Raw genomic sequence first — 24,654 nt, 5'->3', positions numbered from 1 at the left:
CATTCCACAACCTCTCTCTTGAATTGTCCTACCATAACCATAGGCTTCTTCATGAATCTAGTTGCCTGCCCAAAATTGGTAACCTGAAGTTCTATTCCAAGAACTTTCTCTGCCCCCAAATAATTCTTCACAAAAGGCTCCACCATGATTCTTGAATTTGTAGTCACATTATACCTCTTTCCACAAGAGCTGAACACCCTCCAAGACTCAGGATGCACATCCTTTGTATACAAATTGAGAAAAACTATTCTGAAGATCAATTTAATGTCCTAGATCTTAATCTCAGCCACAGAAATGAAGATGAGGATTTTGATCCCCGCTGCCTCAAAAACAAACGTGTAAACGACCCAAATCAACAACACAATAGCCCAAAGAAGCATGCCTCACAACAAAAAGGCTCCTGCCTAAACCTCTATTTTTTGGCAATTTCATGACATCCCCTGTATCACTGACTGTGGCCTTGACTTTAAAAATTCCCTCTTCAATGGCTAGAATAGAGACATTGAAAGTCCCTCTATCGAGTTCAAAAAATAGAATGTTTTCCCCGCCTTGTTCTACACCTCTTCAAGCAAAGCTCCATCCATGAAACTTGTGAATTATGCTCATTTCGACATCTTCCTCAGCCGCCATAACCCTTGATTAGCCTGTATCTTCGATTGTAAATCACTACCTTGCCACAAAAATAAACAACATAAAACGACTGCTCCACTTTCAAATCCTCGGGAACAAATTGTTTCAGGAGATAAGATGGTCCCACAAGCAAGAATCAAATTTGGATGCAATAAAGAGAAAAATTTGACCGATACAAAGTCAATCAATATGTACAGGGAATTCACTGAAACAATAATTTTTAGCATACAGACAAGCAATTAAAAATGTATTGTTCTAGATTAGAATCAGAAACATATGGTGGGATTTTTTCTCTATTGTCAATATGTTCAGTAGAAATTGCTTTTACTAACTAACAATTGAATTCACAAACAATTATCCATATCTACATTGCCTCCAAAATTTACCCACACCATGTTGCACTCTATGCCATTTCTCGTCCAATTTCTCTTCTTATCTTTGAGAGTCTGGGTAATCTTTTTACATCGGCCTTGGCAGAGGCCTTCTCCTTAGGCTTCTTCTTTGCCATAACCGTGGGAGTATTTTCCCCACTGCTCTCCTCTCTTCCAGAGGCTTCTCTTTAATAAGCTTCTTCTTTGTCTTGGGTGTAGCTATCGTTAACCATGCCGCTTCTTTATCCTGCTGTTTCTAGAGCTCTGATATTAATTGTTAAATAATTAGATAAATTGGGAAATCAGAAATTATACACAAACACAAGAATCTAATAGTGGTTCGTCAATTTGACTACATCCACAGGAAAGCACAACAGAAATCTTTATTATTATTGTAGCTTACATACATAAGACTTTGGCCTCATATATATACAACAACCTTTAAGAGAAGATGAGGAGACATAGAAGAAAATATGAAATGAACAATTAGACTTCACAATCCATCAACATTTGTAACTGAAAATGAGCCTTGGCTTCCCATGAGCAAGAGTGGGGAATCTTCGACAATCTTTGTACCCATCAAACTAAAGAAGATGGCAATGGTGCATGGGATGTTGTAGAAAAGAAAAAGAAAAAAAATCAACAAAGGCATTAATGGTTTCCATATTAAGCACTTGTGTTCACACTCTAAAAACAATGATACTGAAATTTAAGATGCTTATGTATCCCTATTTAGGGTTTCATACACTTATCTTTTTATTGTCTTCTATTATGGACAAGTTCAAATCATATTGTTTTTTATTAAAAAATTATGAGATTGATCCCTTTAACCAAATTTACCCATTATATGTATATATAGAACACAAAAAACATCCTCTGATTTTGTATATATCTTACCTACTGCTGTTCCTGGATTTGATTGATGCAAAAAACACAGACATAATCAAATCCAGAAACAGCGGCAAGTAACATGATGGATTGTGAAAGGCTGATGTCTTTAATCTGTATATATCTTTTTAAAAATACCAAAAAATATATTAAATTTAACATAAAACTAAAACTTAATAATTGAAATTTACTACTGTTAAAATTAATTTAAAAAATAATTAAATATATCTTATTTAATTCCATTATGTCTCTACAGAGAATTCTTCTCCTTTATTCTGTTTTCTTTTCCTAATCGTGTAATTATACTCTTCAAGGTACTTTTTTGACAGTCTAATTTAAAATTCTTTCTTAAAAGTGAATGTTTGGTTTACCATATAATTGTCGGTCGTTTCTATAGTAACATTTAAAAAACCTATTCCTGATTTTATACCATTTATTTTTTAAAATTATGTATTTGAGAAATTCCTATTTATTTGAAATTTTCCATGCTTAACATAAATTTATTTTACTTCTCAACAGTTGGAATCGAAGGCCAAGTAGAATCAGTAAATGAGCTCCTCAACATGGAAGATTGCTCATCATTTGTCGTTGTTATTTGGGGTTTGGGTGGCATTGGAAAGACAACTCTTGCGAAAGCTGTTGTCTACACTGTAGATAGAAACCGTTACAACTATGCCAGAATTGAATTAGATTTAGATTCTGACAAAAATAACTATAAAGAAATGCAGCAACAAATTTTGAAGGATGCCTTTCCAAGCTATGAGGAGGGGAGAAAAATAGATTTGAGAAATGATGAAGATGGTAGAGAGCACTTAACTCAGGCTTTTAAAAGTGGAGCAGAAAAGCCTGTGTTTTTATATATTGATAATGCTCTGCACATAAAAGACTTGGAGAAAATTCTGCCGGAAAACTTGCGAGGTCTTCCACAGAATAGCAGAATTCTTGTTACGACCAGAATCCTCAAGGAAACAGACGTGCTTCAGGAACGTGGTCTTCAACGCAACGACTATCCTGTCAAAACTCTCTCTCACCATCATGTTGGGATGTGAAGCCCAACAGTCACATGACTGTCTACCTTCCTCAAACTCTTCATTTCATATCTGAATATGATTATATAATGGCTGTGTGTAGCCCATGTAGATTGAGTTGATTAATAGAAGTTATTCCCTGCTTAGAGTGTGGATGTAGTCAAATTTGCCGAACCACAATAAATCGTGTGTTGTCTCTTCTTATTGCTTTTCTGTTTCTGTTATTATTTCTCTGCTCTTTCTAATCTTTACAATTGGTATCAGAGCCATGTTGGCTTGAGCAGAGATGGAGGAAGAAGGAGAAGGTAAAACTTATAACTTCTATGGCAGTTTTACGTTCCACTATGCTTCAAGCGCCGCGTACATTGGTGGGATGGCTGGAAGAAAGAGGGGGACTCAGTTGAAGAGGAGAATCCAGCAAAAGAAAAGGATGTTGGGATTCTCATTTGCTCTCCCCTTGAGCCAGCTTTGGCACTTATTGGTCAAACTGTTAATGGTCAGGAAGTTGTTGGTATTTGTGTTGTGAAGGTTGAACGTCGTGATACCTTGGTTGGATTTGAAGATAGTCCCTGTATAGACGCTGAATTTCTGAGCAGAAAGATGCTGGAAAAGTTGTGGTTGAAGAGGATGAATTCAAGAGATTTCGGGAGAAAGAGTGTATGTCGTCGGAGACCCAAGTTGAATCTGCTGTGGACTCCTAGGATGAGGAGGGTGCAGATTGTAGTGAGGTAGCAAAGCAGAGCTCTGCAGATGGCATGGCCTCGATGAAGAGGCACTCCCATGAAGATGAGAATGATAGACAACAAAGAGTAGGGAAAAAATCCCAAGTGAACGGATTCTCATCTAACAAGAACAATCCAAAAAAACCCAAGAGCTCCTATAAGGGCAGAGACAATGGAGAAGGAAACCGCGACAACTGCCCACACAAGCGACGAGAAAGAGAAAGGGAAGATAGAGATGTCAGGAGAGACAAGCATCGTAGAATGGCAGCGACAGAGGATGCTGGTATTGATGCCAAAACCAAAGATAGCGGTATTCAGGCTTCAGGATCCAAACGGGACAACAACAAATATCGGAGATTAAGTCAACCAGGGAGAGCACCTCCTTGGGCTTTCTCAAGGAGTGTTCCTTATCATAGCGATAGCTACACTCGACATCTGGAGCCAGTAAATAGCTACATCGATGAAGCCAATCGTTCTTATGGAGCAATATCTGGATCAAAACGTCCATATTCTTCTTTGGATGATGTTCAGAGATTTGCGGAATCAGGCTTGAGGCATTCGAGAGCACGTTTGGATTATGATGTTGGCTGTGCTTCTCTTTATGCTGGAACAATATATGGACAAATGGGCCCAAGAGATGAAGAGCCGCAGTTAAGGAAGAACGAGAAGTCTTTGCATGATTTTGTGGAGTCAAAGAGAGCCACATTGTGGTCCAAGCAATGGTCGAGACGTCCAATGGCTAACAGCCCCTATTTGCCCTGTTTCGACCAATCCTTCGAAGCAAAATCTGAAACACAGCGTTTGCCTCCAGATCGTAGACGGATGAGAAGATTGGTAGAGGTTTTTAATAACCAAGCCTTTGCTGTTGCTGTTGATATTGGGTTCGGATTTCCCAAAGAGAGTTTTGTGACTCCTACAACGAAGAGGCATCTCGATAAAACCGAAGGGCTCGTGCGTAGGCAACCAAGTTTCAACACCGAAACGCCCATTATGATTCCCGTGGGTAGGTGTGAGGCGTTACTTTATACTTGCATTAATTTGGAGAAGGCATTATCTAATTTGCGGGACCCAGAATGGAGGCGAAGAGACATGGCGGTTGAAGAGGCATTTGCAGCCTTGCTCATTGAAAAAATTTCAGAGGAGTTTCCTACCGATTTCTTGCTGTTGTTTGCAACTGCTACATCTGCAGTGTCAGAGATAACCGTAAACGCTGGCATTGTGGATCAATTACTCGGGACACAAATCATAATGAAAACTGTCGCTCGTGTTGATTTTTCCATTAGGCCATTAACGGTTAATGCTGAAAAATTGGAGGTTCAAGCAAACACGGTTATTATCGCCACAGGGGTTGTAGCTAAGCGGCTTGATTTCCCTGATGCGGGCGAGGGTGTTGGTGTTTTTATTTCTGCTCTTAAAGAGGATACATATGTATATTCAGTAGATTGTTGTACAATCCTCATGTCAGATAAGGTTTTTTCTAGTCTTCTACAACATGAGGTAGCTCTCATGGTGTTTGAGAAAGATGTCAGGCTTTTAGATTTTCTATCACGGGGGAGCACAGAAGCACGAGACGTTGATAGAGTGTATTTTGCACCTGCAGATGGCTGCATTTCCGGCTATGAATTTATGGGTGCATTTGTGTCTCAGAAAGTTGTAAGCGAAGATGTTCGGTTGTTAGACTTTGAGGAGTCTGATTTGATTTGGAGAAGGCTTACCCGCACTGTACATGAACAAGAGTTCGCAAAGTTAAAGTCTTGCGCGTTGGTTGTAATGTGAGTCTCACAATGGAAGCAGGGTGTCACAGTGCATGGTTGTGCCGGTTGGTCTTCACGGGGGAGATTGTTGGGATGTGAAGCCCAACAGTCACATGACTGTCTACCTTCCCCAGACTCTTCATGTCATATCTGAATATGATTATATAATGGCTGTGTGTAGCCCATGTAGATTGAGTTGATTAATAGAAGTTATTCCCTGCTTAGAGTGTGGATGTAGGCAAATTTGCCGAACCACGATAAATCGTGTGTTGTCTCTTCTTATTGCTTTTCTGTTTCTGTTATTATTTTTCTGCTCTTTCTAATCTTTACACATCATGCGCTCACAATTCTGTTCAATGACCCTGCAATCCGTGACCGTATCAAAGATGATCTAGAAAGGATTGTCAAGCTCTGCAACGGTATTCCGTTGGTTCTGAAAATTGTTGGTGCACATTTGCGCAAGCAGGAATATAAAGCAGATCGTTGTACACAGATACTTGAAGCTTTGCATACAGGACAAAAAATCAAAGAAAAGGACCTCAGCAACTGTTTGTTTGACTTTGTATATAGCAAGTTGGAGGAGTCTACTCAAGAGGCATTCTTAGACATCTGCTGTTTCTTTCACCAGAATGTGATTCGTCGACATGTAGAGTCCATAGTGGGGGCTGAGGAAGTCGCATTCCTTGTCGATGCAGCATTGATCACCACAGTGATGAATGGGGACGAGGAGGTGTTGTCTGTTCACGATATTATTCGATCAATAGGGTGCACTATGTCAAAGTCGAGTAGAATTATGGATGACAATTCGTGGTTTGAAGCTGAAAAGGATGAGGTATATTTCACATCTTGTTGTTATTAGATTGATAGATTAACTGATACTTGCTAAATAATTAAATAATACTTGCTGACACTAGAGTCTCGCAGGCCAAGATGAAAGGAATTAAGGGAATCGAGCTTGAAAATGAAGATTGCATGCTTGAGAAGAGACACTTGTGTGAGGATTCCCTAAATGGAAATGAAGGTTTCATCCCCAATTCCAAAAAGTAAGTTCAAGAGGGTTTTCACTCTTTCAAAGCTCCAAACAACCATTGAGTTTTGTGCTCAGTTGTGAGTTTACTATGAATTCAAGCATGAACACTCCAAAATGAAGAATGAAAAATGAAGCCAAGTGCCACCTTTTTACACCTTGCCAAAATGGACCATTGGATTAAATCTTCCCTCCAATGTATTTAGAAATATTTTTTATTATTAAGTGTTTAAAAATCTCTTTCAAAATCAATTATAATAATATTATTAAATTGTCCCATAAATATAAAATTGTCAAGTCCATTTTAAAATATAAATATTAATTATTTATCTTTGGAAAGGGGAAATGACATCCTTGATAATTTTTCAACTCTTATGATTATAAATCCAGTAACTATGGTTTTTGTGGTTGTTGTTAATTCCAACGAAAAGCTTGTACAAAACTTTAAAATTAGGATTCTAATTGAACACACAATATTTTAGTTCTTAAGTTGTAGTAATTGCACCTCGTCAATCAATCTTTAGGCTTAGACGATGTCATGTTAAAGAATTTGTATTAGCAAAGCATCATACTATTGTTTCAACCAGGGAGGGGAAGTGTTTACTTGAGTATCTAACAAGGGTAAGGATTTCATTCAAGTTTGATTCTCTATATATCAGCAACATCAAATTCACTTTGAAGTTGTTATTTCTTAGAAATATTTGGCTTTTAGCGTAGGGGACCTTCTAACTTGTGTGAATTAAAGTTATTGTTTTCTCTCATTCTAATAAGGTACATGCTTTGTAAAGATAATGATTGGAACATTATGGAAATGATTTTTTTGTTGTTAAGGTAATACCCAATTGTTTACTAGAATAATTACTCATTTTTGGTTATGCAAGTAAAATTGCAATGCATGTACATACACACAAACATGTAAAATGCATACACTTAGATACAATAAAAGGAAAAACATTTATGTTAACAAATTTAAAATGTAGACTTGATTCTGAGAGTAGTATATTAATATTATAGAGTTTCAAGTACTAAGATGGATGTCTCAAATGAGGGGATAACGGTTTCTTTTATACCTCACCTCATTAATTTTTTTTGGAGCAGGCCAACAAGAGAAGGAAATTCTCACCTACATTTTCCAAGCATTAAAGGGTTCAAAATTGGGCCTCTAGAAAGGTGAAAACGAAAGTTACAAATTTGGTACTTGTGTGAGTAGAATCAAACATAATCAAATCATAGAAGGCCTAAACACCAAAATGATGACTAAGTGAGTATGGAATTTTATAGGGATACAATTTATGATGCTACAATCACTTCAATTATCATTAGTTACAAAACAAATAATTACAAAAAGTGAAAAGACAATGAAATCAAATTTTTATTTAATTTTCCTTAGCTTTTAAACTAAATGGCTATTGCCACTTGATCATTTCACATTGTTCAGCCGAGCAGATGATATCTCAAGAATTTCTTCCTTGAAGATAATGTCTCTGAAATCTAGAATCGCATTGACTAGGCATATGATATTTTTTTAATAAAAAAATATTAAAATGTATTAATCTCCTTCAATAATGAGAGCATAAATGCATTTAAAAAATTTCTTTATGGTCTAAAAAAGTTCAAGGATATGAGTTTCCAGAGCAAGTGTGTAGGTTACCGTAGTTGACTACACTCACTATTGACGACAGTGATGAATTCGAGTATCTACTAGAATCATTTGGCCAACTTACAAATTGGATTTAAAATGGTGCACAAGTTTGAAAGAATTGCCTTCCACCTTTAACAATCTCAAATCTCTTGAATATCTAAGTTTAACTCATTGTACAAATTTAAAAGCAGACATTTGCTAGAAAGATAAGAATATCAAAATCGTAAAGAAAAGTGAGCATAACTGTAGCAATTGTCACAAGGACAAAAATTGAAAATTATTATAACATGAATGTAATATGTTTGATGTTATTTTTAAGCAATATTTTCAATAAAAAATTAGAAAATATATCTAAAATAATCTTTTCATTAGTATTTTTCAGTTTGATATAAAGATAGTTTAAGATAAAAGGTAAATTTTTAATTTATCTTAAAGAAAAAAATTGAATAAAATTTATTTTAGATTAAATAGAAAGTATGTATTAATAATTATTAGATTAAAATAAATATTATGAAAAAATGTATAATTATTTATTTCACTTTCCTTTAAAATTATTTTATCTTTTTATATACAGAAATACAAATTTTCACTTTCATGTTAAAAAATTTCATTTTTTTTCTTTGAAGAATTATTTCATTTTATATGTAATTTTACTTTTATTTTTAAAAAAGTGAATTTAATATTATATATCAATATACTATTTTTAATACTTTTATTTGTAGATATTAAAAAAAAATAATAATGATACTTATGTATTTAAAAGATAAATAATACTATTTAATTTGTGATATAGATATTTATTTTTTATTTTTGACAAAATAATACATGTTTTCATTTAATTTTTATTTTTAATTATATGGATTATATTATTTATAGCTATAGATTTTTAAAATATGTGTTGACTATGTTTTGATTTTTATGTACATATGGTCACAATGTGAGAGGAATTGTAATTGAATATGGATATAATAAAAATTAAATGTCAAAATTAATACATTCAATGTAGATATATTACTTTTATGAAAACTAATTTAAAACATGTTTCTAGCATTTGAAAAATAAATTTTATGCAACAAACTTAAGATAATGTAATAATTTGATGACACTATTAGAGTGCTATTATAATTATTTTTTACATCCTCTTGTGAATACCTAGAATGATTCTTAGTGGTTTCTAAAAACATAGTGCAATAACTCATTTTGGGTCTAACTTGAGATTTGAATTCATGTGGGCTAAGTCTTTAATTTTGTAAGGGTGAAATAGATCATTATTGTAATAGTATATTTGATACATTTTTAAAATAAGGTCTTATTTAGAAATCAATACTAATAATATTAAGGGATGAAAAAAATATGTGCTAATTCAAACAAAAATATGAGCTATTACATTAATGACGCCATATTGAAAAAAATATCAAATTAATATAAATTTATTTAAAATCTATTATTTTTCATTTCTAAGTTAAAATTTTGAGAAATAAGAAAGTACTATAATTTCATATTTTTGATTATTAAAAGTGTTAATTTGTTAGATCTTGAATAGAGAAATGATAAATAAATAATTTATTTATCTATATTATGTGAGGTTTTAACTATTGCTATCAATAATTTATACATAAATATTAGCATTGTCAAACAATGTTAAGAGATGTTTAAAGTGACCTTGATCTAACAAACATATTTTTTTATTTAATAGTTATGTTAGGGATTAGGGTGTACCCTTAAGATCCATGACTCAAACTTAAGGATTAAAATAATATTGTGAAATGGAAACCATGTTATGATCAATATTTATAACACTCCATCATATGACATATATATTATGCACACACCATCTATGGCTATTTTCACTCATGAAATAAAAGTCTAAATGTTTAATAGGCCAAACTTTAATATAAAGAGAAAATCTCATCTCCATGGTAAAACAGTGGTGCATATATAATAGAAAGATATTCAAATGAATTATAACATCATCTTCATGAAGTCTAATCATTGTTTTATTTTATATATATATATATAGCTTTAGTTATCTTATATGGTTGATCTTAGTGAAGGTACCTGTAATGTAAGTCCCAACATTATTACTTAAAGAGGAATACAAGATTGGTCTACAAGCATGATTAATATTAGTATTCTTCTTAATAGACATACAATTCAACAATTTGTAATCACTTAAGTTGTCTTGGTAAAATTTTATAATAGTTAACTAATCAACCCCTTTTCTTGACAATTGGATATGAGCATTTGCCTATGTGCTAATACTAGCACTTATACCCAAAAGAGGTGCAATGGTTATACTAATTGCAATTTTTATAGAATGTGTTACTTTATTAGAATATAATTATTTTGTTTAAATTTTGATAGTAATAATTTTGAGTCTGTGAGGAATATTTGCAAATGAAAATGATTTCTAGTTCCAATTGCAATTATATGCATTTTCTCTTGTCATTGAAAATGAAAACTAAAAAGAGTTTGTTTTTCATACCAAAAAACACTAATTTTAAAATTACTTTTCCTAAATTGCCTTAAATGAAAAAAATCTCATTATTAAAATTTTAATAGATGTATTTTTTCCAAATATTCTCACAAAATAAATCTTAACATATTTCACAAAAATAACCAAAAAAATCCCTAAACATTAGAACTGCTAAGCTTCCACAAATAAATAAAAATCAAAGCAAGAATGTTATCCTTCTCCATATATTGACCAATGAATAGATTCATTATTCATATTAGAAAAAAATTACCAACAAAATTAAAAAAGATTAAATTTTATCAATCATAACATTAAAACAAATTTTATTATTACTATGTTAGCTTTTAGAGATCAAAATATGAGAAAGCATATTTTTTTGGTAGACTTTGTACAATATTAAAGACATATTTTAAAGAATCTACTAATATTATCTCTACTTAATTGAAAGATGATCTCTAAAAACATTATCAATGATAATATCTAAGCCCAACTATGATGAAAGACACTTCAATGAAAAAAAATTACATAAACATATGTCAAAATAATATTTTCCATCCACACCTCTACAAATGAATATATCCAATGAAGTGGATGACAATATGAGCATCGTTTCATTGATTTTGAAATTATAAATGTTTTACATAATTTCAGTTGAGACATTTGAAGGAGAGTAATTTCAGCCTTCTAACAACAAAATAGAAATAAATTTCACAAAAGTGCCGACAAATAGAAATTGTCTTTCAAGTATTTCATTAAACTTTCTACAATACCCATTCATATAAAGTCCCTCGAAATGGAGAACCAATTAAAGGTAAAATAGTTTATGTAACATTTTAATTGCTTAAACTTTTTTTTGGTTAGATTTGAACTTCATTACATCAAAATAAGGGTTGATTCATAAACCCTACCTTATGCCAAATTAATACAATTTTGCACTTACAAATAAACAACGACATTTCATTATATAACGAACAATTGTAGGCTATGAACAAAACTACAATTAACCTCTAAAATTTGTTATCTGATGGGGTTTTTACTATGATTTTTGGCTCTCGCTCTTGAAATAAATCAGACCTAGATGGTTTATATTGAACTGTAAACCAATTTGCCCAACTAGAGAACTTGATGCAAACTCTTCAAAATTAACTTCGGTGCAACTCGTGTGAGGATTCCCTAAATGGAAATGAAGGTTTTAATGAACTTATAAGGCACTAAGAAGGGGGAGGGGGGTGAATCAGTGCAAGTAAAAATAACACAAATCTGATTAAGCACCTTAAAAACTTGAAACTTAATAAGAAAATGAGAAACACAATCACATATGCAATCAACCAATAGAACAATGACCACATAACACAGGTTATTTATACGTGGAAAACCAAAATGGGAAAAACCACGGTGGGAGTTAGTACCCACAAGATAACTATCTACAGAATAGTAATCTTGATCAGTTAAGGTCTTATAATGATATGCCCTGTTAGGAGCAGACCCGGTTAAGAGTTACCTGGTTAGCAGATTTACCTATCAGCCCCGTGAGGAGCCTAATGATCTATTAGGATCAACCTCATGTGAGGATATATCACCCTTTTTGAGAGTTGTCCTGTTAGGGGACTTAAAGATCTAAGGCATGTTAGGACCTACCCGGTTAAGGGATTTAGTTGTTGTAATTGTTAGGATGACAACACATTGGCATTTGATCATTTGGTCAACTGGTAATGCAATGTGATGCTTGGTGTAATTGGTACTTGTTTGTAGATGAAAAGAGGTTAGACTTATGTGTGATGACTATTCTGCATGTTTTCATTGATGGCAACTATGTTTTTCTTATCATCCATATTATACAACGCAACAAGTAAGAGTTAACCGGTAAACAGAGTCAACTTCATCAAAACCGGTAAGAAGGTTATCAACCGGTAAATTGACAGACATAGTCTCAAACCAACAACCGGTACAAGAAATACATGAAGGATGAAGGGATGCGGTTTTGCAAGAACATCAAAGATTACCAAATGAAGATTTATTCATGACCGCACAAGTAGATTTGATCGGGTGTGCAAATTTTGTTTGATAGATCAATTGTGATGATAGAAACCTAACCAGTAGTGATGTAAGTCACTGAGATCAATAAAACAACATAGATTTAGATTAGTTATGTCAGTGGCCTACCTAATTAATGTGTTCATTGCAAGATTGTCTAGATACATTGAACCTAGGGAATTGTAACAAGGTTCTAGCCAACCTAATGATACTTTAAAATGTGTGATGAAGTATGGAGGATACGGAATGAAGAATGAATGTGTGAAGAAAGTTAGTGAATCTTGTATTTTCTGATAGTGGGAAGATCTAAGGAGTTGAGAGATGAAATATTTGTGATATTATAATATTCTGAAGTGGATCTTATCAGACACATAGTATTATATTGAGATCATTTTGTACTTGTTGTCTCCCCAACAGTTGCAGCAAGAAAATCCTCTTACAAGGTCACTCCTAACAGGGTGCAGTCAGATCCTAACAGTTGTGATCTTTAAATCCTCTAATCAGGTGACACATTAACTTGTGTTTGCAAATCCCAGTAACTTGGGTAGCTCCTAACAGGGTTGGTCCTCACAAGCATTATTGTATAGCTCTTAACTGGGCTTAGACACTTTTAATAGGGTGTGCCCCTAACCGGGTGTTGTAAGACCTTAACTGGTCAGATATCTATACTAAAAATAGTGGATCTTGTGGGTACTAACTCCCACCATGGTTTTTCCCATTTGGGTTTTCTACGCATATTCTTTTGTGTCATGTGGTTTATGTTTCATGTGGTGATTGCATACTTGGTATTATTTCTTTTATGCCTATTGAGTTTTAAGTTAGTGAAGTTGATTATCAGATTTGCATTGTTTTAACTTGCACTGATTCACTCCTCTTGTCATTTCCTTATAAGTTCATCAATTGTTATCAGAGCCTAACTTCGTCAAGGCTTAACCGCTTGGAAGGGATTCCTTATCCTAAGGCAAACATGGGGGAAGAAATGAGTTATAGAGAAATGGCTAGGGAACTTGCTGACACCAAGGAAGATCTTGAAACCCTAAGAGGCAAGTACAAAGCTTCACTAGCTAAAAGGAAGGAATTGACTAAGCAGTTGTTGGATATTTCTAAGAGTAGTTCTTTTGATGGAGCTAACATTGATGCACTAGTTGAAGAAGTGGACAAGATGAATAGTGAGAAGGCTAATCTTAGAAGAGAGTTGGAAGCACTTACAATTCAGATGAATGAGGAACTTAAAACTAGAAGGAAAGTTGAAGACCAGATCAGAGATAAAGAGCATGAAACCTTCAAGATCAAGTTACAAGAAAATGATACCTTATTTGAGCATTGGCATGAAGAGAAAGAAGAAAAAGAAGGCATACACGCAGATCTAGATATGGCTATGTCACTTAAAGAAACTCTCATGCAAAAGAATGAAGATCTTGCAAAGGAACTTGTTGAGGCTAATGAGAAGCTTAATAAATTCAATAAGAGTTCTTCAATTCTTAATAAGAAGATACAATCTCAAAGGATGAACAATGACACAGCTGGGCTAGGCTACTCTACATTTAAAAAAGGTGAACCTTTGAGGGAAATTTGCACCTAAAGTTTAGAAACCTATCGATAAGAAATCTTACAAACCTGTTTGTTTTAACTGTCACAAACTAGGACATACTACAAATGTGTGTAGAAGCAGATCTGAGGAAAGCACCAATTATAGACATAACACTAGTTATGTGGCTAGGAGATTTGAAGGTTACTATTATACATGCAATATGTATGGACATAGATCAGTTGAATGCAGGTATGGAGTAAACATCCTAGCACCTCACATGAGCACAAGACAAGTTGGTGATTGGAGAAGAAATAATGATAACCGGAGAAACATGAATTGGCAAAAACCCTATCCTAACCAATTTAGTCCTTATGAGATGGAGAAAAGAATCAATGTGATTTGTACTATTCGCAACAACTATGGACATGTAGCTATAAACTATAGAAGAAGAATAGGGAGAGGCAATGCGGGACCTTCTAGAGCATCTGGAATGGCCTACTATCATTGTCATAAACCAGGACGTATTGCTAAGTTTTGCAGAACGTAAAAGAATCAACCGATAAGTCACTCTGCAAATTAGAAAGGGAAGAAGATAGTCGATGTTGAAGAAACCAGAGCCGAGATGGATAAGATTTGGAAGAAGAAGAGTGATGACAAAGCATCAGAGATTCCAATTCTTCACCAAGTGTGGATAATTCTTCACCGGCAAACTAAGTTGTTTTTACAACTTGGGGTGAGCATATTATCATATCTTGAGATGTACCCCAAGATTATGTACTGTAAGTTGATTTTTGCATTTTGATATTTTTGATAAGGTTTTTGAAATCATTACCGGCAAATAGATTTCAGTTTTGGGAACTGGTAATGCATTTTAGAGTATTTTAAATATTTTAGGGTTTTGACGGTAAAGAGAATTTATTGTAGATGATAGAAAGCAAATAAATAGAACTTTTTAGTTTCACTTATCACCTTGCAATTTTGAGAAAACCTAGAGAGTGATCTAGAGTAGTGAAAAGTGTGCTAGTAGCTTTCAATGCATTTTCCTACAACCTAAAGTAATTGGAGTAAAGATTTTGTTCGGTGATCAGACTGTTGAAGGTTTTGACGGTTGAAAACCTAGTTTTGAAGCTAAAAGGTATCTATCTAAGAATTTTTACTCTTTTTTCATAAATTTATTTAGTTGAAATGGATACTCCGCATCTTATTGATGTGACAGAGAGGGCATGACCGAAATTTAAGAGGCATCCATATAAGTCCAAAGAAACGGACTATGTTGGTGCATTGTCTGGTGTACCGAATGGTGTTTTGCATGTGGATGTAAGATCCTTCTACCATTGCAAATTAGATGATTTGGGTGTAGTAGAAATTTTCAAACAATTCAAGACTTTGTGCAACAAGAAGGATATCTTGAAAGATCAATTTAAGAGTGTCATCGATAAAAGGTTTCATCATTCAATAAACTTTATTGATGATTTTGATGATGAGATAATCAGATTTGTCATGATCTGCATTCATGATCAATTCATGTGGTTAGAGAGACCGCATAAAATCACAAAAGAGGCAATCCATGCAGTAACCAGTTTATGCTCAACTGGTGAAGTACCATTATTGAGATCAGTGTCCAAAAATGAAGTAGAAAATCTCACAAGATTAAAATGGGATGGAAGAGCTATGAATGTAAACAATATAAATGATCCTGCTGTCAAATTTGGTTTGATGGTAATAGGATACAAAAAAATTTACTCTAGCAGATTGAACAACATACCAACAATAGCTATTCATACTACCTACCGGATGATTAAGGAAGGTGTTGACTATGACTTGGAAGAAGCTTTGAAAAGCCAATTAATAGCTAATTTGGAAGCTGTCAGGAGAGACAAGAAACTTAGATTCAAATTTGGTCGACTAATCACGGGTATATTCTTTTATTTGGAGAACTTTTTCCCCAGTATAGGTGATATTCAATGGATATCTAGTACCTCTGCACTGTTGTAAATAAAGAACAATATCTGGATGATCAAGGACAATTTTGATGATATCATATGGGGATACTTCAAGAAATTTCAAAATAAAATGCATGCAAGAGAGAGGATACCAACTGAAGTAGTAAACAAGTATGAAGATTCCATTTGTTTCATGGTTTATGCAGATACATGCATGATGGAAGTTGTAATTCCTCGAAACCACATGGGTAATACCCATAGGATATGAAGTAGATAAGAATCTACTCGTTGCGTATGCTGATCATTCGTTAAGCCAACCGGTAGATGCCATTGCATAGAGATTTGGAACTTACAAAGAAAAACTACTACAAGTTCACTCTGAACTGTAGCAGCCAGTAATTGATAAGAAGGTTAAGAAGAAAATAGAAGTTATGGTCGAGCAGGCAAGTATTTCAAAGGAGAAGCTAGCAGTAGCAAAGGCCAAATATACAACTGAACAAGGAGGCACTTCCAGTGTGCCAACCAGTCCTACAACCGGCAAAACTAGAGTTGCTAGAGCTGCAAAAAAGAAGAAAGCAAAAGATAAGGCTAAACCTGTTGAATCTTAGAGGGACAAGCCCTCCAAAATGCAATTCAGAAGGAGAAGGAAGACTGTGGATACTCTTGCCACACCAAAACAAACCAGTAAGAGAAAAAGAGGAAAGACACTCAAACCAGCAGATGAAGAGGTCACTGAATCCGAGGAGGACAAAAGGTCACTAAGAGAAAGTGTTAAAAAGCAAAAGAAAACCTATAAGCGAAAGATCTCAATTTTTCTAACTTTAGAAGATTCTTTTAAGAAAATGATGTTGTATATAAAGGACTATGGAATCTATAAAGGTTTGAATGTATTATTTGATCATTTATCTGAAAGTCAGCGAAGGGAAATTGAAGATGCAATCATCTTTAGTATGAATAAGTATAGAAAAGAACTCATTGAGTTACAGGGACTAATTCCCAATCCTTTATATGATCTTATTGATGCAAGATGGCAAGCTACCATTAGATAGGATAAAGAATTCATTGATTATACATTTAAACATTTACAACCAGAATCTATAGAAGAAGAAATTGAACAGTTAAAATTTGAAGTAAAGGCATTGCACAGATCAAAGAAGAGATTGACAAGGATGCTCATTGGTGAAACAAAATCAGTCTTTAAAGAGACTAAAATTGTGTTGAAAAAGGCATTAGGCCTTGTCCCCGATGAAGAAGATGAGGATGATACTCTTTCTAAATTAAAGGGCGAAGACTGTCCTAAGGGTGTAAAGCCTATAGATTTTGAACTAGACAACAAATATCTACAAGATGATCCTATTGACACTCAACTAATAGATATAGAAGATGATGATATTGGTAATGCAATTAATGATGACATAGATAATGTTGGCAATACCAGAGATAATGTAAATGTAGTGGATATTGATGTACAAATAGATGATTCCCAAGAGATACAACAAGATGTAAATAATGAAGGCGGAAAGGAAACTGATAAGAGTTGAAGAGAGCAACTGGTGAATTCTCAATCCACAGAATCACAAAAACCACTGGTAAATGTAATTATAGATACAAATGTAAATGGTGTTACAAATAACAGCTAGAAGGATATGGAAAAGAAGTCATAAGACATTCTAACTACTGAACAAAGTGTGGAAATTCATTTACCACCAATAAAGGAACATCATGTTGAAAGTCAACCACCACCGGTCACTGCAACATTAGAGAAGGAAAAGGCAGAGAAAGAGAAAGAGAAGTCAAAAGAAAAGAGAACAGAAGAGAAGAAGTAGAAAACTGTGACTGATGATGATGGGGAATCCGTGAGCATAAAAGGTCCTATAGATATGGACAATCTGAGTTCCTCGGAGTTAATGGAGATTGCTACTGCTATGCAATCTTGTGCACTTAAGAAGAGGTTGAAAGAATGGCAAAGAGAAGCAAAGACTATTAGGACTGATGTTGAAATTTTGTCAAGTCTCCTACCAGAGACTAATATAGATCATTTAACTACCTCAACTACTAAACTTGGACAGTTAGTTGTTGATGTCGATGAGCAACTAAAATCACTTGAAGAAGCAACAGATTCTTTAGCTGAAAAAAATTACAAGAAGAAAAGGGGAGAGCAATTGGTTTCAGAAATTGGCACAGGTAAAGTTTCTTTAACAGTGAATAAAGATCTTCTGAAAACTGGATTAGAAACTGGAGGTGAAATTTTGGCCACTATATCCAAAGTCTCATTATTCTATTTTAACTTAAAGGAAAAGAGATAAGGTACAAAGAAGTAATTAGAAAGGATAAATGAAGCATTTATACCAGTACAGGACTCCGCTTTAGCTTTTGGTAAATCAGTTGATGATTTACAACACATATTAGATGTATATAATTTTGAGCAGGTGAAGCAGATCAGATCTTTGAAGGAGTTGCAGACTCTGTTAATTCCCAAAGTTGAACTTCTCCAGAGAGCATATAAGGAGTCTGAAGCAATTTTGGCTACACCGAAGATGAGCATTGTTGATGTTATGGAAGAGTTTGCTGCACAAATCTTGACACTTTTTGAAATAACTGAGACACTATTAGAAACATAGGAAAATGACCTTGAGTAGTTAAAGTTTCATTTTAGTGATATTTTCTTGAGAATTGCATTGTAAAGACTTCAAAACTCTCATATCTATCTATATATATGCATTTTTTATGACAATTTTGATGTAATGTATTTTATTTGGCTTTGTTGTCAAAGGGGGAGTAGAATTAGTTTAAGGGTTAAAATTTTGTTTCAGGGGATTCAATTTGTTACCAGCAATTACTAAGGAGGGGTATGTGTTGATATGAGTCCATGTAATCTATATATGTCACTTTTTGTGTGGCACACTTAATTGTCAAATTTTTTTCCTTATTGTTGTCATCAATGCCAAAGGGGGAGATTGTTGGCATTTGATCATCTGGTCAACCGATAATGCAATGTGATGCTTGGTGCAATCGGTAGTTGTCTGTAGATGAAAAGAGGCTAGACTTATGTGTGATGACTATTCTACATGTTGTCATTGATGGCAACTATATTTTTCTTGTCATCCATATTATACAATGCAACCGGTAAGAGTTAACCGATAAACAGAGTCAAATTCATCAGAACCGGTAAGAAGGTTATCAACCGGTAAATTGATAGACATAGTCTCAAACCAACAACCGGTACAAGAAATCCATGAAGGATGATGGGATACAGTTTTGCAAGAACATCAAAGACTACTAGATGAAGTTGTATTCAAGACCGTACAAGCAGATTTGATTAGGTGTGCAAATTTTGTTTGACCGATCAATTGTGATGGCAGAAACCTAACTGGTAGTGATGTAAGTCACTGAAATTGATAAAATGACATAGATTCAGATTAGTTATGTCGGTGGCCAACCTGTTAATGTGTTCATTGCAATATTTTCTAAATACATTGAACCTAGGGAATTGTAACAAGGTTCTAGCCGACCTAATGATACTTTAAAATGTGTGATGAAGTATGGAGGATATAGAATGAAGAATGAATTTGAATGAATGAATGTGTGAAGAAAGTTAGTGAATCTTGTATTTTTTGATAGTGTGAAGATCGGAGGAGTTGAGAGATGAAATCTTTGTGATATTGTAATGTTATGAAGTGGATCTTATCAGACATAGAAGGTGTTATATTGAGATCATTTTGTACTTGTTGTCTCCCTAACAGTTGCAGCAAGAAAATCCTCTTACAAGGTCACTCCTAATAGGGTGCAGTTAGATCCTAACAGTTCTGATCATTAAATCCTCTAATCAGGTAACACATTAACTTGTGTTTGCAAATGCCAGTAACTTGGGTAGCTCCTAACAAGGCTGGTCCTCACATGCTTTATTGTATAGCTCTTAACCAGGCTTAGACACTTTTAACAGGGTGTGCCCCTAACCGGGCGTTGTAAGACCTTAACCGGTCAGATCTCTATACTGCAGATAGTGGATCTTGTGGGTACTAACTCCCACAGTGGTTTTTCCCATTTGGGTTTTCCACATATATGATTTTGTGTCATGTGGTTTATGTTTTATGTTGTGATTGCATACTTGGTATTATTTCTTTTATGCCTATTGAGTTTTAAGTTAGTAAAGTTGATTATCATATTTGCATTGTTTTTACTTGCACTGATTCACCCCCCCTCTTAGTGCCTTATAAGTTCATCACAACAGTGATAACATCCTCTTATAACACCTTTCGTGTCTGATAAGATCAACTTCAAAACATTACAACATCACATACACATCATCTCAAAACTTCTTTGATCACCGCACTATCAGAGATACAACAATCACTAATGATATCTTATGGATTCAAGCTCATACTCTATATTCTTTATACCTCATCAAACATCTTGAAAACATCATTAAGTCGGCTAGAACCTACAAAAAAATCTCTAGGTTCAATGAATCTAGACAAACTTGCAATACACTCCTTACATAAGTCTTGCACCGACTTAACACATCAAATTATGTGTCGATTAACCGATCTGAGTGGTTATCATCACTACTAGTTAAGTTTCTATCAACTCCTATGTTCTACCAATCAAAATTATTTCACCCAGGATCAAATTTTCTTGTGGTGTCATGAACATATCCTCATTTGATAGTCTTCAATGCTTCTGTGAAACCGAATCACTTCATCCTTCATGAATTTCATGTACCAGTTGTCGGATTGTAACTTTGTCTGTCATTTACCGATTGAAATCCTAATTACCGATTTTGATGAAATTGTCTTTGATTTACCATTTAAGTCTTATTGGTTGCACTGTAGGACTTAAATGACTTAAGACACATAGTTTCCATCAATGACAACATACAAAATAGTCATCATGCAACATTCTAACTTCACACATGTACCGGTTGCAACAAGAAAACAATTATTACCAATTGATTGAATGATCAAATGCCAACATTCTCCACCTTTGGCATTGATGGAAACACAGGCAAAATTTTGTCAACTGAGTGTGCAAAATAAAAAATGATGACTTATAGAATACATAGACTCATACCGACTCATACTCCCCCTTAGCAGTTACTTCTATTTACAAAAATGAAATCATTACTCTCCCTTAACAGTACATACAAAATTTTGACTCTTTAACTAGAACTAATTCTACTCCCCCTTTGACAACAATGCCAAATAAAGAAGTAAAATGCATACATTACATCAAAATTTATCATCAAAACTACATGTATATATAGAGATAAAAAAATGTAAAGTCTTTACAATGCAATTCTTAAGAAAACATCACTATAATGAAACTTCAACTGTTTAAGATCATTGTCCCAAGTTTGAAATAGCAGACTTCAAGGTCTTTTTTTTCCTTTTGTTGTTCCTTTAACCTTTTCTTTTGTGCTCTTGATTGCATAGCCTATACAATTTCTATAAGTTGTGAGGAACTCAAATTATCCATGTCTATTGGACCTTTTATGCTAATTGAGTCATCATCATCATCCTCAACTATTGATTTCTTCTTCTTCTCTAATGTTTTCTTTTCCTCTTCTACTTTCTCTATTTTCTTCTCTTTCTATGTCTTTTCTTCCTCTGTTTTCTTCTCTTCCTTCTTTTCATCTTCATCTTATTTCCTCTCCTTGTCTTTTTTTGTCTTCTCTTCATTAGTGATGTCCTTGACTGGTGGTGTATTTTCAACAGTTTGTTCTTTTACCAGTTCTCCCTTATCCTTCTGATTATCCTCAGTAGCAATATTTAAATTTGTATTTACACTTACATTGACCGGTGTAGTCTAGGTTTATGTTGGCTGTGCAGTTATCGGTTGCTCAGTTGAGCTTTTGTCTTCTTCTTTCTCTTCTCCTTTGTTCTCAACCTGTTCTTGCTGAGGTTCAAACATTTTTACATCAACGTCAAAAACTTCTATATTGCCAACATTATCAGCATCACCGATATCATCAACTAGTATATCTATCGGTTCAGTATCAATAGGATCATCTTGTAGATACTTGTTGTCCGGTTCAAAGTCTATAGCCTTAACACCTTCATAAAATTCTTCTCCCTTTAGCTTAACATGATTATCATCTTGAATTTCTTCATCTTTCTCCTCTTCTTCATCAAGGATGAGGCCTAAATCCTTTTTCAACAAAATCTCAGTCTCCTTCTGAACTGATTTAGTCTCTCCAATAAGCATTCTTGTGAATCTTTTCTTTGATCTGAAAATTACTTTTGTATTAGCCTTTATCTGTTCAATTTCCTCTATGGTTGCTTCCGGAAGCAAGTGTTTAAGTGTATAATCAATAAATTCTTTATCAAGACTAATTTTTGCTTGCCACCTTGCTTCAATCAAATTATATAAAGAATCTAGAATTTGCCCTTGTAATTCAATGAGTGCTTTACTAAACTTATTCATACTGAAGATGATTCCATCTTCAATCTCCCTTTGTTGGATTTCAGACAAATGAGTAAACTGTATGTTTAAACTTTTGTAAATACCATTGTAGACACCTAAAATTGTCATGTCTAATTAAATAAATATTTTATTTATTTAATTATCTTTAGCCTAATTCTTCTATTAATTAAATAAAACATTATTTATTTAATTAATTCATTTATCCTCTTCTAGCCTTATTTCTCATTTAAATAAATACATTTATTTATTTAAATTATCCTTTTCCTAAATTAAACAAGAGCTGTGAGACAGCACGAGTCCCTGCCTTTAGCTAAAAACATGCTAGCAATGAGTGAAGTGTTGAGAACAATTAAGTAGTTGTTTATCTAGCAATAGTAAATTGATAACAAAGAACTAATATATAATTTTCATCTTTAATTCTAAAGCTAGGTATATCTATCTCCCCATTTATTTGTTTTTATTTTTCAATTATCTATGCAAACATTTATTTCTAAATTACTTATTTTTTAATTCATTATATTTATTTACTTAACCAAAATATTAAAAAAACAGTAAAAAACCTTACCTTTTCTTTTTTAAATTTTCAGAACATTAGATTTCTAGATTAAATACAAACATTTTGATGAAATTCTACTTATACATTTGTAAAACATTTTTTAAAATAAAGAAATTATTATTTTTAAATAATTGAATCATATATATATTTTCATAATATTTAAATAATGCAATTCCACTCTCATACAAATACTAGCTAAATAGTCTTAAATTTAGTTTCCTTTATTGCACCCATAACTTTTTAAAGAAAAAGTTATGCATAATGTCAAGGAAAGAATGCGATAAAAACATTTTAATTTTAATTGCAAAAGATTCACTCAAAGAAAATAACATTAATAAAATTATCATCATTCATTTAAAAAGTTTGAAAAACTAATAGATGACAGATAATGGTTTACCATTTTAACATTCTTGATTTGACCAGATAATGGTTTACCATTTTAACATTCTTGATTTGACCATATAATGGTTTACCATTTTAACATTCTGCCAATGACAAATCAAAAAATTAATAATTTTCAAAATAGTTTAATAAGAACAAAAATGAAACTTTGATATAAGATTAAATTTTTCATTTTGCACAGTTATCAAAGCATACTAATGTTGGAGATGAAAACATTAGTTCCCTGCTTAAGGCAGGGACTAAAAATGGAGTATGTTTATATCATTTTATTTTATTTTATAATATTATACTGTTAACAAAATTATATTTCATAATAAAAAATTAAATTTTGAAAAGTATAAGAATATACATTATTGGTATTATAAACAATAATAACATTTATCAAAAGATAAATTCAATACTAACAAATAATTTTTTATTATAAAATTGAACATAAATACAGTTAAATTCTTAAATAAATTAAATTTAAAAAATGAAAACTGTCATTCAAGTAAAAAATTAAAAATAAAATAAACTATATTAAAGTTGATACATTTAAATTTTAACTTTTACATTAAAAATTACAAGTAAAATCATAATAAAAAAGCTAAAAATACAAAGAAACATATTAACAAGGTTTTAAAAAAATAATTTTGTTTAGATAATCTCAAATATTATTTAAGTTTTTCTAGATTTTATAATCAACGTTTTATTAAAAAAAAATAAAAAAATTAATATTAGTTTTTTAAAAATATAATAATAATTTAAATTTTTAATGCTACTTAAATTAATACAAAAAATTGAATTAATAGAAGATCAAAATTTAAAATCAATGATAATGAAAACAATAGTGTTGAAAGGTATTAAGATTATGTCTATATGTTAGACAAAATGAAACTAATGTTATAATGTTTGGTGGATTTGTCAATATCTTATATTTGTTAAAAACTATATAAAAATGTTGTTGTGTATGTTAAATTTGTTAATAAAGTTCAATTTTTTATTAATGATAAATAAATTTTGAATTATAAAGAAATATCATATAGTAATTTGTGAGAAATAGAAGTAATGATTTGTTTGACATTTGTATTCGTGGTACTGATTCTATTCAAAGGGTATTTATTTCTAATCACTACATCTACTATGTAATATTCTCGCTTTGGATGGCAATTTCTACACATCAACTTGTTCAATAATAGAAGATAAATTTGGACAAGTAAAAGTGAAATAATTATATACTTTTTTGAA

General features: G+C 32.8%; 1 protein-coding gene across 1 annotated transcript; it reads left to right on the top strand.

Annotated features, from left to right (window-relative positions):
* Positions 1-2,452: 2,452 nt before the first annotated feature.
* Positions 2,453-2,938, top strand: LOC131876541 (TMV resistance protein N-like). The gene has a single exon (XM_059221965.1). The coding sequence runs from the start codon at positions 2,453-2,455 to the stop codon at positions 2,936-2,938; it is 486 nt and encodes a 161-aa protein (XP_059077948.1).
* Positions 2,939-24,654: the final 21,716 nt, after the last annotated feature.

Source organism: Cryptomeria japonica, chromosome 6 (genome assembly GCF_030272615.1).
Source record: "Cryptomeria japonica chromosome 6, Sugi_1.0, whole genome shotgun sequence".
NCBI classification, from domain to species: domain Eukaryota; kingdom Viridiplantae; phylum Streptophyta; class Pinopsida; order Cupressales; family Cupressaceae; genus Cryptomeria; species Cryptomeria japonica.
The sequence above is the reverse complement of the archived record's forward strand: the minus strand, read 5'-3'. Positions and strand labels throughout refer to the sequence as shown.